This window comes from Plecotus auritus, assembly GCF_963455305.1.
Source record: "Plecotus auritus genome assembly, chromosome: 7".
Taxonomy (NCBI): domain Eukaryota; kingdom Metazoa; phylum Chordata; class Mammalia; order Chiroptera; family Vespertilionidae; genus Plecotus; species Plecotus auritus.
The window spans coordinates 66,386,389-66,401,439 of record NC_137774.1 but is presented as its reverse complement, the minus strand read 5'-3'; the positions used below and the strand labels follow the sequence as shown (position 1 = coordinate 66,401,439).

At 47.4% G+C, this 15,051-nt stretch overlaps 1 protein-coding gene across 1 annotated transcript in view; it reads right to left on the bottom strand.

Annotated features, from left to right (window-relative positions):
- Nucleotides 1-3,425: 3,425 nt before the first annotated feature.
- BCL7C (BAF chromatin remodeling complex subunit BCL7C) overlaps nt 3,426-15,051 on the bottom strand; it is a 51,563-nt gene continuing 39,937 nt past the window's right edge. The window contains exon 6 of the mRNA XM_080680058.1: nt 3,426-3,648. Coding sequence (XP_080536184.1) covers nt 3,448-3,648 — 201 coding nt within the window. The 3' untranslated portion in view covers nt 3,426-3,447. The remainder of the gene's footprint in view (nt 3,649-15,051) is intronic.

Sequence of the window (15,051 nt, the reverse complement as noted above, 5' to 3'; positions counted from 1 at the left end):
GAGCGGGAGGCGCTGGTCCCAGCTAATGGGCTTGTTTGCGAAGTTCAGCCAATAATAGGGCTTAGTCAATCCATAGTCAGTCTCCTCACCACCTTCTGTTACATATTCCCTTCCTCTGATGCACTCCCTCTTAAACAAATCTGTAGCCAGCAGGCTCCGTTGAACGTTGTTCTTTCTCCAAAGCCTGCGCCCAAAAATTGGTTTTCCCCCATCCTCCAAGTGTGCCCCAAGTCAGACGATGCCGGAGTTTGCCGACTTGATTGCAACTAAACCCTGCTTACTAGGTAACCACGGTGGCACCTCCTCCTCAACAGTTACCCACTATGAATATGAGTGAGCATGCTCAGGCCCCTTCCTTGGGAGATACCAGTAATGTCTGCCAGGAGCTTCTGACCGTCCCATTTCTGAAGGGAAGAGAGTGTGTGGATACCATTTCACAGCTGAGAGAGCATCTTCACAACATCACCTCCCTTTCATCCTCACAGCTGCCCTGTGAGGTAGATACAGCAGATTATAACTATACTGTCCCCCATTTATCAAGCATTTACAATGTACTGTGCTCTGCGTTTAGAATTTTCATATGTGATCTCATTTAAGTTCACCTAAATCCTATGAAATGGGATCAACCAGTTTTTCCATTTTACAGAAGAGAAAAATGAGGCTCTGAGTGGTTAGACCTTGCCCCAAATCAAAGAGGTGGTACATAATGGATTCAAACCTCAGACTGTCTGACTCCAAAGCTATACTTTTAACCTTCTATGCTACTGACTCACAAAGCAAGTATATTATTTCCCAAGCACCATTCTATCCATTAAGTTGAAGCTCAAAGAGGTAAAGTGACTTGCCCAATGTCTCAACCAGGAGATGGTAGGACTGGGACCCATAACCGGCTCTTCTGGCTCTGAGCCCCCTGAAACCATGAAGCTTGGCAAGTCTTTCTGCAGCAGACTCGCCTTGTCAATTCTGCTCAGACCAGAATAGTATTTGTATGAAGGAAGTCCTTCCTGACATTTTCCAGAAATTTTATGTTTTTCTGAATCCCAAGAACAGGCAGGAAAATGGGAAAATAGGAAAAAGTATTATAATTTTCCTGTGAGAATTAAGGCCTAAAAATAAACATAGCACACGGAGTCCAAGGTTAAGGTAGACCCTTCTGGAGCTTGGGGCAGGAGCATATTGGAGAAAAGCGGTAACAGTCTAATCAGTATTTTTTGTACTGTTGTATATTTGTGGCCCTGTCTGCTGTTAACAGTAAGTCATTTAAAAAAATAAATATTTTTATTGATTTCAGAGAGGAGGGGAGAGGGAAAGAGAGACAGAAACATCGACGGGAGAAAATCATTGATTGGCTGCCTCCTGCACACCCCCACTGGGGATCCAGCCCGAAACCCAGGCATGCGACCTGACCAAGAATTGAACCGTGACCTGCGGGTTCATAGGTCGATGCTCAACCACTGAGCCATGCCAGCTGGGCAACAGTGAGTCATTCTCACAAATAAATATTAATCAGTTTACATGCATAGTATATCATATGCAAATCCTATTAATGATCTTCCAAGAAATAGTAAGTTTTGGAAACAAGTCCCTAAATTGGCAATTTCAACTCATGATTCTGTGTAGTACAGATAATCTTGTTGAAGATTCAAACATTTTGTTATTTTAATACTACCCAATAATGTTCTCTGGTATTTTCTGGTTTTAGAATATTTGCTATATCTTATAATTCTTTGTAACTACTACTAAATGTGTATTTCTTGTTTATAAAAAGTGTATAAACTTATGAAAAATACAGAATAAGATAATTTCAGGAATTCTCAAGAATTCCAATTTTTCATCACCAAATCCTGAAGGTCAATGTCTGTTGAGACTTTGGAAGCCTTAGTGCGGATGAACTTCCCAAGCAAGCCGGCAGGAAGGCAAGCTGTGGAGAAGCCATCCTCCTTGGCCTCCAGGAAGGCTCCGCCAGGCGCTGGTCCCAGCAGGACTTCCTGGCCAACATCCCTCTAAAGACAGAGGACTGGGAAGAGGTCGCGTCAAGGTTTCATGGACTGAGCCTGAAACTTCTATGGCATCTCAAGTTGCATCTTGATCATGGGTGCAAATGTTAACTTTCATTCCAGGAAGCACCTGCTCACTTTTATGTAGCCTGGGCTGGCGTGGCATCTAGCCTGGGCTGGCGTGGCTCAGTTGGTTGAGCCATCCACCCATGTGCCGAGATGTCCCGGGTTGGATTCCTGGTCAGTGCATATGCCCCGGTTGTGGGCTCCATCCCCAGTAGGGAGCATGCAGGAGGCAGCCGATCATTGTTTCTCTCTCCCTCTCCCCTCCTCCTCTCTCTAAAAAGTCAATAAAAACATTTAAAAAAAAGTTTTATATAATTGCCACAAGAAAAATGGATGTTCCATAAAAGGATGCCCTGTCACACCTGCACCCTAACTCGTGTTGCAGCAGGCTGTGGAGTCAGGCAAGCAGACCTGGTCTGAGCGCAGCTGGTTCTGCCTACACTGGCTGAGTGACTTTAGGCAGGTCCCTTAACTGCTGAGACTCAGTTTCTCCATCTGTAAAATGCTGATGGTGAGAATACCAAAGTCACAGGGATGTTGTGAGGATGAAAAGGATAATTCCCACAGATCACAAAGCCCGGCAGAGTAAGCCCTCAATAAATGGGAGACGTTATTTCTTGGTATGACAGGCTCAAAGGGATCATTTGCCTAGGCCTTCTCCATGTGGGATTCTCCTGCCCCTGAAGCCCCGGCCTCTGGCTAAGGCTGGGGTCCCGCGACGCCAGGAGGCCCGGCAGGCACCCTGGTGAAAGGCCTCTTGCCCACGTGGGTTTCCAGGGGACTGGCGAGGTTGGCACCGAGTGGGAGCTCTTGCTGCCCTTCCTTTGGCAATCGAGGTAACCCCGCTCGCAAGCCTAGCGCCATGGACCTTCGGGGAGCTGTCTGCTAGGGGCTGGGGTGGAGTGCAGGGCGGGGAGCCTCTGCGTGATGCGGCTGCAGCACTGAGGCATGGCGGGAGGCGGGAGGCCGGTGGAGCCTGGGTGCAGGCGCTGCCTCCGCCCCTCGGATGGGAAAGGTGCTGGGCCCTCTGCTCACACCTGAGAGCCCTGGGGCCTGAGGAGGTGGGCCTGTGGCCCAGCGTCCACCCCGCACTCCATCCGGCATGGCCAGGGCCTCTGGCTGTGATGGGTCCTCAGGCGCTGGATGTGATCCGAGTTGTGCTCGAAGCCCTTCCCACATTTGGGGTGCTGGGCCCGCTCACTGTGCAAGAGCAGGTGGTGAACCAGATAGGTGCTATGACCTTAGGTCCGGGCAGGCCAGGCCGATCGCCCCCATGTTCCCAGGTGTCTTTCTAGGAAACTTGCCACCCTCAGGGCACGGTGGTGGCTCCATCTCGGCATGGCCAAGGGAAGCCTGAGGGCCTAGCCTTGCCTGGGGAGCCTGCTCACCTTCCCTTCCCCTGGGAGATAGTCCGGGGTGCCCTGGGGGCCTTGCTTCCTCCCCCGGGAGCTCTGGGGTCCGGTGGCAATGCGGACAGGGGCCTGGTGTTTGTCCGGAGGCCCCTCCTGGGAAGGAGCCTCCGGAGAGGCTCAGTCTTCAGGCCTTTCTCCTGCAGGGCCCTCCTGGTCACTCGCGCTCCCGGGTCCTGTGGGGAGAAAAGAAGAAGCTGGCAGTGCTTTCTCTTCTCCCACCCGAGGCGAGGGAAACCCTGCCAGGGAGTCCTCTAAGGGGCAACTTGCGGAAAGTCTGCAAGGGACAAAGCTCTGCATTTCTGACAGCAGGCAGAGGTGAGGCAGGTCTTGCCAGAGCTCAGTTTCTGAAATTTGAAGGTGTAATCACAGAACCAGCTCAAACTGGTCCTATCCCGTTTCTAACAAGATACTGAGTTGCTTTTCAGAGAGTACAGACTAAACTTGCAAGTCATGCAGCTCAAGCCTGCCCAGAGGAGCGACTTTGACCTCCAATTACACCCAGAACAAAAGTCCCCCTGGAACCAGAAGGCAAGGACATAACCAGAACTTAACCAGGACATAACCAGAAGCGAAGGGTCTGCTGCCAGGAAAATCGGTGCTGCTGAAGCCCCGCCCCATATCTTACCACAAATGATCAAATACAAAGGCCCTACGAGAGCTTCCCCAGCCAGCCTGTCCCCTCACCCCCTAAAACTCACCCTGATCCCTGGATCAGGGAGACAGACTTGAGCCTTGCCTCCTATCTCCTTGCAGGTTGACTTAACAATAAAAGCTTTTTCTTTTCTCAAAAACTGGTGCCATAGTATTGGCTCCTCTGTGCATCAGGCAGTGGGGCCTTGCTTAAAATGTTGGTGACTACAAAGGGGTTTTGGTCTTTTCTTGTGACTGCTGCCCGAGGCACTGCAGCTGCTGGTAGGGCAAGGGCCCTTGAAACTGACCCTGCGCGCTGCCTAGACCCATGGTCCAGAGGCTCAGCCGCTGGGTTCCTGCTTTTCCACTGCAGCGCTCCAGGCATCACGTTCACTTTTGAGAAAAGAAACGGCCTCTGGAGCAGACATCTTTCACATGCACTCGTGCCTAAATTGTCTAAGGAAATCTCTTGAGGATTGTGGGGGAGTCTCACTCCCAGAGACTTGGGCTAGAGTTCCCAGGACTAGGACTGTGGGCTTGCATCCCACCTAGGAAGACCATTTGAGGAAAGTTACAACTGCCCAGGTCCTCAAAGACCAGGTCTGAGTCTGAAACATTGGGTTCAAATCCAGGATCATGGATTTCTCTGTCTAGAAGAGTACTCAATGTTCTCTCCAGTACGTCTGCTGGCCTTGTGTTGTGGGAGCTGCCTTTTAAATGAAGTGTTCTGTAATTTGCTACTCTTCAGAAAAACCTGAAGGAGTTGCAGCAGTTAGGCAGGCCTAACTCGGGGTAGCTGTTCATTTCATTTTGACTGAACACTTGCTTGATACTGACCAGAGGTCAGCTCTCCCCACCTTGAGCGGATCAAAGGTGTCTGGAGCTGGCAAGGACAAGTCTAGGTTGTCAATTCACCCCTGTTGAGGGAATCAAACTAAGGGTCTGAAGCATTGTAGCAAGTTCAGGTACTGGAGCACATGGTAGGACTTCCCAATCAAGGTATGGACTGTGCTTGCTTCCTCCCACAACCACATCAAAATTACAGATAAACTACAGAACCACCACCCTTGAGAACCACCTGAAGACTAGTTGAACAAAAGTCCTATAACGAAAGATACACTGAAAAAGCCATGTGAAGACTGGTAGGGGCAGAGATGTGGAATGGGCAAGCCCCACATTCATGTAGGTTGGTTAAGAATCGGAAGGGATATCTCAGCTGCAGAGGTAACCCACCTGAGGAGTGAGGGGTCCCAGTCACACCCTGGGCTCCTCAGCCAGGGCTGCAGAGCCAGGAAGAGGCCAGGAAGAGTAGTCCCCATAACTTCTGGCTGTGAAAATTAGTAGGGATAGTAGCTTAGTGAGATGGAGGCCTGCTGAAGTCCCAGTTGTCCTCTTAAAGGGCCTGCACATGGATTTACTCACTGATGGACTCCAGTACTGGGGCGGCAGCTTGAAAAGCACCAGGGATATACAGGGAAGAACGGAATGGTCTGGCTTTGCAGTGAGGGCTACAGGGGCAGCATCTTCCCAATTTTGTTCCTTTGTGGAGCCACACATCCACACAGTCTGCAGGCACAGGTGGGTGCCAAGTCTGAATCTCCATCTATCCATTTGCTCCACCCTAATGATTCCCTGAGACCCTACCCCACCCAACTTTCTTGCCTACCCAAGATGCTTCCAGGAGCTTTTCCATGCAAGCAACCTGTCTTTTTTTTTTTTTAATATATTTTATTGATTTTTTACAGAGAGGAAGGGAGAGGGATAGAGAGTTAGAAACATCGATGAGGGGAGAAACCAAGTTGGCAGCATAGGTAAGCACCTAAACTGCTGCCCTGCACAACAATTTCAAAACTACAACTAAAAGATAGAATGGACGCCATCCAGAACCACAGGAAAGCTGGCTGAGTGGAAATTCTACAACTAGAAGGAAAGAGGAAAGCTCACGGAGAAGGAGCGGCAAAGAGCTGAGGTACGGAGACACGCGCGCGCAGAGAGGAAGGGCGGCGGAGTGCCTGGCTGGCTTTCTCTGGTGGGAGGGGGAAAGAAGCCCCCGACTGCACTGAACCCCAGTTCCGACTGCAGTGAACCTCAGTTCCGGGCGAAACCCTGTGGACCTAGGCTCATACAGGGGGAGTTTGGACTGTCAGGTAGAGAGAAAGGCACACGGAGACTCGGAGACTCGGAGACTCAGGGGAGCCTCAGTGGCAGGGGTCTGGAGGCGCGAGTGTGCACAGGGACTGACTGCGGAGGTTACCACAGGCTATCCCTAGCGGAAAGGAGTCGGAAGCTCCTGACTGCACTGAACCCCAGTTCCGACTGCACTGAACCGCAGTTCCGGGCGAGCCCCTGGGGACCCACACTCTTACTGGGGAAATCTGGACTGTAAAGCAGAAACTCGGGAACCGTGGAATGCAGAGGTCTGGAGACTCGAGCAAGGGCAGGGCTGACAAGAAGCCAAGACTGTCTGCTCTGCCCTGAGACTCCACCCCTTCCAAGCTGAGCACAAAGGCTTTTGCAATCTGGCAAGGCTAATCCTATAAGGCTGTCTCCAGCACCGAACTTCTCCCAGCGTAGACACAGCTGATCCTCACAGCCAACTGGCCTGCAAGTCAATTCCTCCCAGTGATACCAACAACAATCAAGACAACTATAACAAGGCTGTACACACAGTCCACAAAGGGGTGCACCAAGAGTGTCCACCTCAGGTTAACTGGGGAGGCCGACCCACTGGGCCATATAGGAAACCTAGCACACAAAGCTACTCTACCGACTCAGCAAAGCAGTGAAAAATGGGGAGACAAAGAAACAGATCACAAACGAAAGAAATGGAGGAAAACAAACGACTGGACATAGAATTCAAAACTACGGTTATAAGGCTCTTCAAGAATATCCTAGAAAAGGCCGATAAATATAACGAGACCCTCGAAGATATGAAAAAGGACCAACTAGAAATTAAACATACACTGACTGAAATAAAAAATATTATACAGAGACCCAAAAACAGACTAGAGGAACGCAAGAATTAAGTCAAAGATTTGAAATACCAAGAAGCAAAAAACACTCAACTGGAAAAGCAAAAAAAAGAAAAAAGAATCCAAAAAGTTGAAGATAGTGTAAGAAGCCTCTGGGACAACTTCAAGCGTACCAACATCAGAATTATGGGGGTGCCAGAAGAAGAGAGAGAGCAAGATACTGAAAACCTATTGGAAGAAATAATGACCGAAAACTTCCCCCACCTGGTGAAAGAAATAGACTTGCAAGTCCAGGAAGCGCACAGAACCCCAAACAAAAGGAATCCAAAGAGGACCACACCAAGACACATCATAATTAAAACGCCAAGAGCAAAAGACAAAGAGAGAATATTAAAAGCAGCAAGAGAAAAACAGTTAATTACCTACAAGGGAGCACCCATACGACTGTCAGCTGATTTCTCAACAGAAACTATGCAGGCCAGACGGGAGTGGCAAGAAATATTCAATGTGATGAATAGCAAGAACCTACAACCAAGACTATTCTACCCAGCAAAGCTATCATTCAGAATTGAAGGGCAGATAAAGAGCTTCACAGATAAGAAAAAGCTAAAGGAGTTCATCACCACCAAACCAGTATTATATGAAATGCTGAAAGGTATTCTTAAAGAAGAGGAAGAAGAAAAAAGGTAAAGATAAAAATTATGAACAACAAATACATATCTATCAACAAGTGAACCTAAAAATCAAGTGAATTAAAAATCTGAGGAACAGAATAATCTGGTGAATATAATAGAATCAGGGGCATAGAAAGGGAGTGGACTGATAATTCTCAGGGGGTAAGGGGTATGGGGGGTGCAAGAAGAGACTGGACAAAAATCGTACACCTGTGGATGAGGACAGTGTGGGGGGAAGTAAGGGCAAAGGGTGGGGTGGGAACCAGGTGGAGGGGAGCTATGGGGGGAAAAAGGAGAAACAATTGTAATAATCTGAACAATAAAGATTTATTAAATTTAAAAAAAATAGAAACATCGATGAGAGAGAAACATTGATCAGCTGCCTCCTGCACACCTCCTACTGGGGATGTGCCCACAACCAAGGTACATGCCCTTGACCGGAATCGAACCTGGGACCTTTCAGTCCGCAGGCTGACGCTCTATCCACTGAGCCAAACCGGTTTCGGCAAGCAACCTGTCTTGACTCCTGCTGCAGACTTTCCTAAAATTCCTTAAAGGTTCACAAACCCCAAACAATCAGCATCTGGCCTCAGAACGCCCTATACACCTTGCTAAGCTGCCCAAAGCTTGGCACTAATGGCAGCTGACCTCCGTTTACAGCTTAACCTCTCCCAGGCACCACCAAGCCCAATGCAAACAGCAACAAACTGCAGATCACTTTGTAGCTTATACCACGAGGTCTCGGGTCAGGCACAGGCAGCAGCTGACCTTGGCCTGAAACAAAGCCCTTCCCAAGAGGCCCCAAAATCAACACACCAGTGGCCAGCTTCAGACCACACCAGAGCACCACCCAACCACCTTCACAAATGACACATCCAAAAGGTGGTTTTGGAAGGCATCAAAGCCCTGCTAAAGTGAATCCTTTATTAGCTGGTTTGGCTCAGTGGATAGAATGTCAGCTTGCGGACCAAAAGGTCCCGGGTTCGATTCCGGTCAAGGGCACGTATCTTGGTTGCAGGCTTCTTGGGCCCTGGCCCTGGTCAGAGGCAACCAATCGATGTGTTTCTCTCACATCGATGTTTCTCTCTGTCTTTCCTTCTCTCTTCCACTCTCCCTAAAAGTCAATGGAAAAATATCCTCCGGTGAGGATTAACAACAAAAACAACAATAAAACCACAACATGAATCCACTCTGGCCAGTGTGCTAAATGGTTAGAGCATCGGCCAGCACACCAAAGTGTCTTGGGTTCAATTCCAGTCAAGGGCACATACCTCAGTTGCAGGCTCCTCCCTGGCCCGGGCACGTGCAGGAGGCAACCAATTGATGTGTTTCTCTCACACTGATATTTCTCTCTGTCTTTGCCTCTCTCTCCCACTCTCTAAAAAAATCCTATATAATAAACGGCTAATATGCAAATTGTCCCCTTGGGAGTTCGACTGCTCTCTATGACGTGTGCTGACCAACAGGGGGCGGCGTGGAAGGAAGAAGGCCCTGATCACTGGCCAGGTCTAGGGACCCTACCCATGCACGAATTTTGTGCACCAGGCCTCTAGTATATATATATATATGAAAAAATATCCTCAGGTGAGGATTAAAACAAAACAAAAAAAAGAAAACAAGATCCATACATTTGCTGCTTACAAGAGATCCCTTAAAATTAAAAGACACACAGAACTGAAAGTAAAGGGATGGAAAAAGACATTTCATGCAAATGGAAACAAAAAAATAGCTGGGGTAGCAATACGTATATTAGACAAAATAGACTTTTAAAAAAATCTTAATTGTTGAAGGTATTACAGATGTCCCCTTTTATTCCCTAGTGACCCATTCTAGCCCGCCCCTGTCCCCAGCCTCAGGCCTTCACCACCCTATTGTCCATGTCCATGGGTTTTGCATATATGCATACAAGTTCTTTGGTTAATACTTCCCACCCATCCACCCTCCCCCACCTTACCTCTGAGATTCCACAGTCTGTTCTGCATCTATTTTGTTTATCAACTTATTTTGTTAAATAGATTCCACATATGAGTGAGATCATGTGATACTTATCTTTCTCTGACTGGCTTATTTCACTTAGCATAATACTCTCCAGGTCCCTCCATGCTGTCTCAAAGGGTAAAAGATCCTTCTTCTTTTTTTTTTTTTTTTTTACTGCTGCATAGTATTCCATGGTATAAATGTACCACAACTTTTTTATCCACTTATCTACTGATGGGCACTTGGCTATTGTAAATTGTGCTGCTATGAATTCATGCACCAGGTCTCTAGTATATGATAAACCCATAGCTAACATCATACTCAATGGTAAAAAGCTAAAAGCATTTTCCTTAAGATCACAAACAAGACAAGGATGTCCCCTCTCAGCAGTTTTTTTTTTAATTTTAATAAATCTTTATTCAGATTATTACAATTGTTTCTCCTTTTCCCCCCCATAGCTCCCCTCCACCCAGTTCCCACCCCACCTTCTGCCCTTACCTCCCCCCACTCTCCTCATCCATAGGTGTATGATTTTTGTCCAGTCTCTTCATGAACCCCCCCATACCCCTTTCCTCCTGAGAATTATCAGTCCACTCCCTTTCTATGCCCCTGATTCTATTATATTCACCAGTTTATTCTGTTCCTCAGATTTTTAATTCACTTGATTTTTAGGTTCACTTGTTGATAGATATGTATTTGTTGTTCATAATTTTTCTCTTTACTTTTTTCTTCTTCCTCTTCTTTAAGAATACCTTTCAGCATTTCATATAATACTGGTTTGGTGGTGATGAACTCCTTTAGCTTTTTCTTATCTGTGAAGCTCTTTATCTGCCCTTCAATTCTGAATGATAGCTTTGCTGGGTAGAGTAATCTTGGTTGTAGGTTCTTGCTATTCATCACATTGAAAATTTCTTGCCACTCCCGTCTGGCCTGCATAGTTTCTGTTGAGAAATCAGCTGACAGTCGTATGGGTGCTCCCTTGTAGGTAATTAACTGTTTTTCTCTTGCTGCTTTTAATATTCTCTCTTTGTCTTTTGCTCTTGGAATTTTAATTATGATGTGTCTTGGTGTGGTCCTCTTTGGATTCCTTTTGTTTGGGGTTCTGTGCGCTTCCTGGACTTGTAAGTCTATTTCTTTCACCAGGTGGGGGAAGTTTTCGGTCATTATTTCTTCCAATAGGTTTTCAGTATCTTGCTCTCTCTCTTCTTCTGGCACCCCCATAATTCTGATGTTGGTACGCTTGAAGTTGTCCCAGAGTCTTCTTACATTATTTTCAACTTTTTGGATTTTTTTTTTTGCTTTTTGCTTTTTCGGTTGAGTGTTTTTTGCTTCTTTGTATTTCAATTCTTTGACTTGATTCTTGTGTTCCTCTATTCTGTTTCTGGGTCTCTGTATAATATTTTTTATTTCAGTCAGTGTATGTTTAATTTCTAGTTGGTCCTTTTTCATACCTTCGAGGGTCTCGTTATATTTATCGGCCTTTTCTAGGATATTCTTAAAAAGTCTTATAACCGTGGTTTTGAATTCTATATCCAGTCGTTTGTTTTCCTCCATTTCTTTCGTTTGTGATCTGATTCTTTGACCCCGCATTTTCATTGATTCCCTGAGTTGGTAAGGTAGATATTTGTGCTAGGTTTCCAATATGGCCCGGTGGGTCTGCTTCCCCAGTTAACCTGAGGTGGACACTCTTGGTGCACCCCTTTGTGGACTGTGTGTACAGCCTTGTTGTAATTAAGTCTTTATTGTTGTTGGTATCACTGGGAAGAATTGACCTCCGGGCCAGTTGGCTGTAAGGATCAGCTGTGTCTATGCTGGGAGAAGTTCGGTGCTGGAGACAGCCTTATAGGATTAGACTTGCCAAACTGCAATAGCCTCTGTGCTCAGCTTGGATGGGGTGGAGTCTCAGTCTTGGCTTCCTGTCAGCCTTGCCCTTGCGCGCATGTGCGCTTTCAGTCCTCCGCCTTCCCCAGCTCGAGTCTCCGCCTGAGAGTCCAGACTCCCCCCACAAGAGCGTGGGTCCCCAGGGGCTCGCCTGGAACTGGGGTTCACTGCAGTCAGAACTGGGGCTCAGTGCAGTCAGAATCCTCTGACTCCCTTTCACTAGGGAAAGCCTGTGGCAACCTCCGCAGCCTTTGTGCGCACTGGCACGCGCACGCGCGCTTTCAGTCTTCTGCCTTCCCCGGCTCCTGAGTCTCCGCCCGAGAGTCCAGACTCGCCCCACAAGAGCGTGGGTCCCCAGGGGCTCGCCTGGAACTGGGGTTCACTGCAGTCAGAACTGGGGCTCAGTGCAGTCAGAATCCTCTGACTCCCTTCCACTAGGGAAAGCCTGTGGCAACTTCCACAGCCTTTGTGCGCACTGGCCCGCGCGCGCCTTCAGACCTAACTGGGATTCAGTGCGGTCGGAGGCTTCCTTCCCCCTTCCTCCAGAGAAAGTCAGCCAGGCTCTCAGCTGCCCTTCCTCTCTGCGCGCACAAAGCCCCTTTGCCGTACCTCCAATTCTCTGTGAGCTTTTCTCTTTCCTTCTAGTTGTAGAATTTTCACTCAGCCAGCTTTCCTGTGGTTCTGGATGGTGTCCATTCTGTCTTTTAGTTGTAGTTTTGAAATTGTTGTGCGAGGCAGCAGTTTAGGTGTTTACCTATGCCGCCATCTTGGTTTCTCCTTGTAATTAAGTCTTGATTGTTGTTGGTATCACTGGGAGGAATTGACCTCCAGGCCAGTTGGCTGTAAGGATCAGCTGTGTCTATGCTGGGAGAAGTTCAGTGCTGGAGACAGCCTTATAGGATTAGACTTGCCAAATTGCAATAGCCTCTGTGCTCAGCTTGGAAGGGGTGGAGTCTCAGGGCGGAGCAGACAGTCTTGGCTTCCCGTTAGCCTTCAGACCTCTGCCTTCCCTGGCTCCCGAGTCTTCGCCCGAGAGTCCAGACTCCCCCCGTAAGAGCGTGGGTCCCCAGGGGCTCGCCCGGAACTGGGGTTCAGTGCCGTCAGAACTGGGGTTCAGTGCGGTCGGGGGCTTCCTTCCCCCTTCCGCCAGAGAAAGTCAGCCAGGCTCTCAGCCGCCCTTCCTCTCTGCACGCACAAAGACCCTTTGCCGTACCTCCAATTCTCTGTGAGCTTTTCTCTTTCCTTCTAGTTGTAGAATTTCCACTCAGCCAGCTTTCCTGTGGTTCTGGATGGTGTCCCTTCTGTCTTTTAGTTGTAGTTTTGAAATTGTTGTGCGAGGCAGCAGTTTAGGTGCTTACCTATGCCGCCATCTTGGTTTCTCCTCCCCTCTCAGCAGTTTTATTCAACATAGTATTGGAAGTCTTAGCCACAGCAATCAGACAAGAAAAAGAAATGATAGTTATCCAAATTGAAAAGGAAGAAGTAAAACTGTCATTCTTTGCAGATGATATGATACTATATAAGAAAACACTAAAGATTCCACCAAAACCAAAAAACCTATTAGAACTGATAAATTAATTCAGTAAAGTAGCAGGATACAAAATTTATATTCAGAAATTGGTTGCATTTTTATATAACAACTAGAGGCCTGGTGCATGGATTCGTGCACGGGGGGGGGGGTCCCCTTGGTGTGGCCTGCAGGGATCAGGCTGAAACCAGCAGTCCAATGCCACCTGCTGCTCCTGCCTGCAGCCCCTGCTCATCCCGGCCCCGCTGCACCTGCAGCCGCCAGTGCTCGGTAGGCTTGCTGCCACTCTGCTGCGATCTCCACACGCCTGTCCTAGGGCGATACCAGCACGCCTATAACCGAGAAGTGGCCGTGGGCTCATGCCCAGTCAGTCCTGATCCTGGTCCCAGTCTGGATAGGGGAGGGGTGCGCATGGAGAGTCCACCACAGCTGCACTCGCCAGCCGTGAGCCCGGCGTCTGGTGCCCGTAGGTCAGCTGAGCCACGATCCCGCTGTGGGAGCACAGTGACCACCAGGGGGCAGCTCCTGCATTGAGCGTCTGCCCCCTGTGGTCAGCATGTGTCATAGCAACCGGTCGACCGGTCAACCGGTCACTTAGGTTTTTATATATATAGATAACATACTATCAAAAGAGAAATTAAGAAAACAATCCTATTTACAATTACATTTAAAAAATAAAATACCTAGGAATAAAATTTAACCAAGGAAGTAAAAGGCCTATACCTGGAAAATTATAAGACATTGAAGGAAGAAATTGAAGAAGATACAAATAAATGGAAGCACATACTGTGCTCATGGATAGGAAGAATTAACATTTTAAAAATGTCCATACTACCCAAAGCTATCTACAGATTAAATGTAATTCCTATCAAAATACCAATAGCACTTTTCACAGAACTAGAACAAATAATCCTAAAATGTTTATGGAACCACAGAAGACCCCAATAGTCACAGCAATCTTGAAAAAGAACAAAGTTGGAGGTATCATGCTACCCAAAATCAAACCATACTACATGGCTATAGTCATCAAAACAGCATGGTGCTGGCATAAAAGCAGAGACATAGATCAGTGTAACAAAATAGAAAGCCCAGAAATAAACCCATGCCTATATGGTCAATTAATGTTTGACAAAAGAGGCAAGAATTTACAATGGGGCAAAGACAGTCTCTTCAATAAATGGTGCTGAAAATACTGGACAGATAAATGCAAAAAAAGAAAGAAAGGGAGAGAGAGAGAGAGAGGAAGAAAGGAAGGAAGAAAGAAACTAGACCACCTTCTTATATCAAATACAAGAATAATGGTCTTTAACTTTGTTCAATACTGGCCTGAATTGTCCCCACTCCCCAAAAGTCATATGCTGAAGTTCTAACCCCTAGAACCTCAGAATGTGACTGTATTTGGAGACAGGGTCTTTAAAAAGGTATTTAGCCTGGCCAGTGTGGCTCAGTGTTTGAGTGTTGATCTATGAACCAGGAGGTCATGGTTTGATTCTCGGTCAGGGCACATGCCCAGGTTTCTGGCTTGATCCCTAGTAGGAGGGTGTGCATGAGGCAGCCGACCAATGTCTCTCTCTCATCATTGATGTTTCTCTCTCTCTCTCTCTCTCCCTTCCTCTCTGAAATCAATAGAAATATTTTTAAATGATAGATAGATAGATATTTAAATTAAAATGAGGTTATTATAAGAAGAGGAGATCAAGATAGACACACAGAGGGAAGATACAGGGAAGATACATGGCTTTCTACAAACGGAGGGGAGAGGGCTCTGAGGAAACCAGTCCTGCCGACACTTCTAACATTGATGCCAGACTTCTAACCTCTAGAACTTGAGAAAATAGACTTCTGTTCTTTCAGCCACCCAGTCTGTAGCACTTTATGATGGCAGCCCCAGCAAATGAATACTCAGCCGTCTTA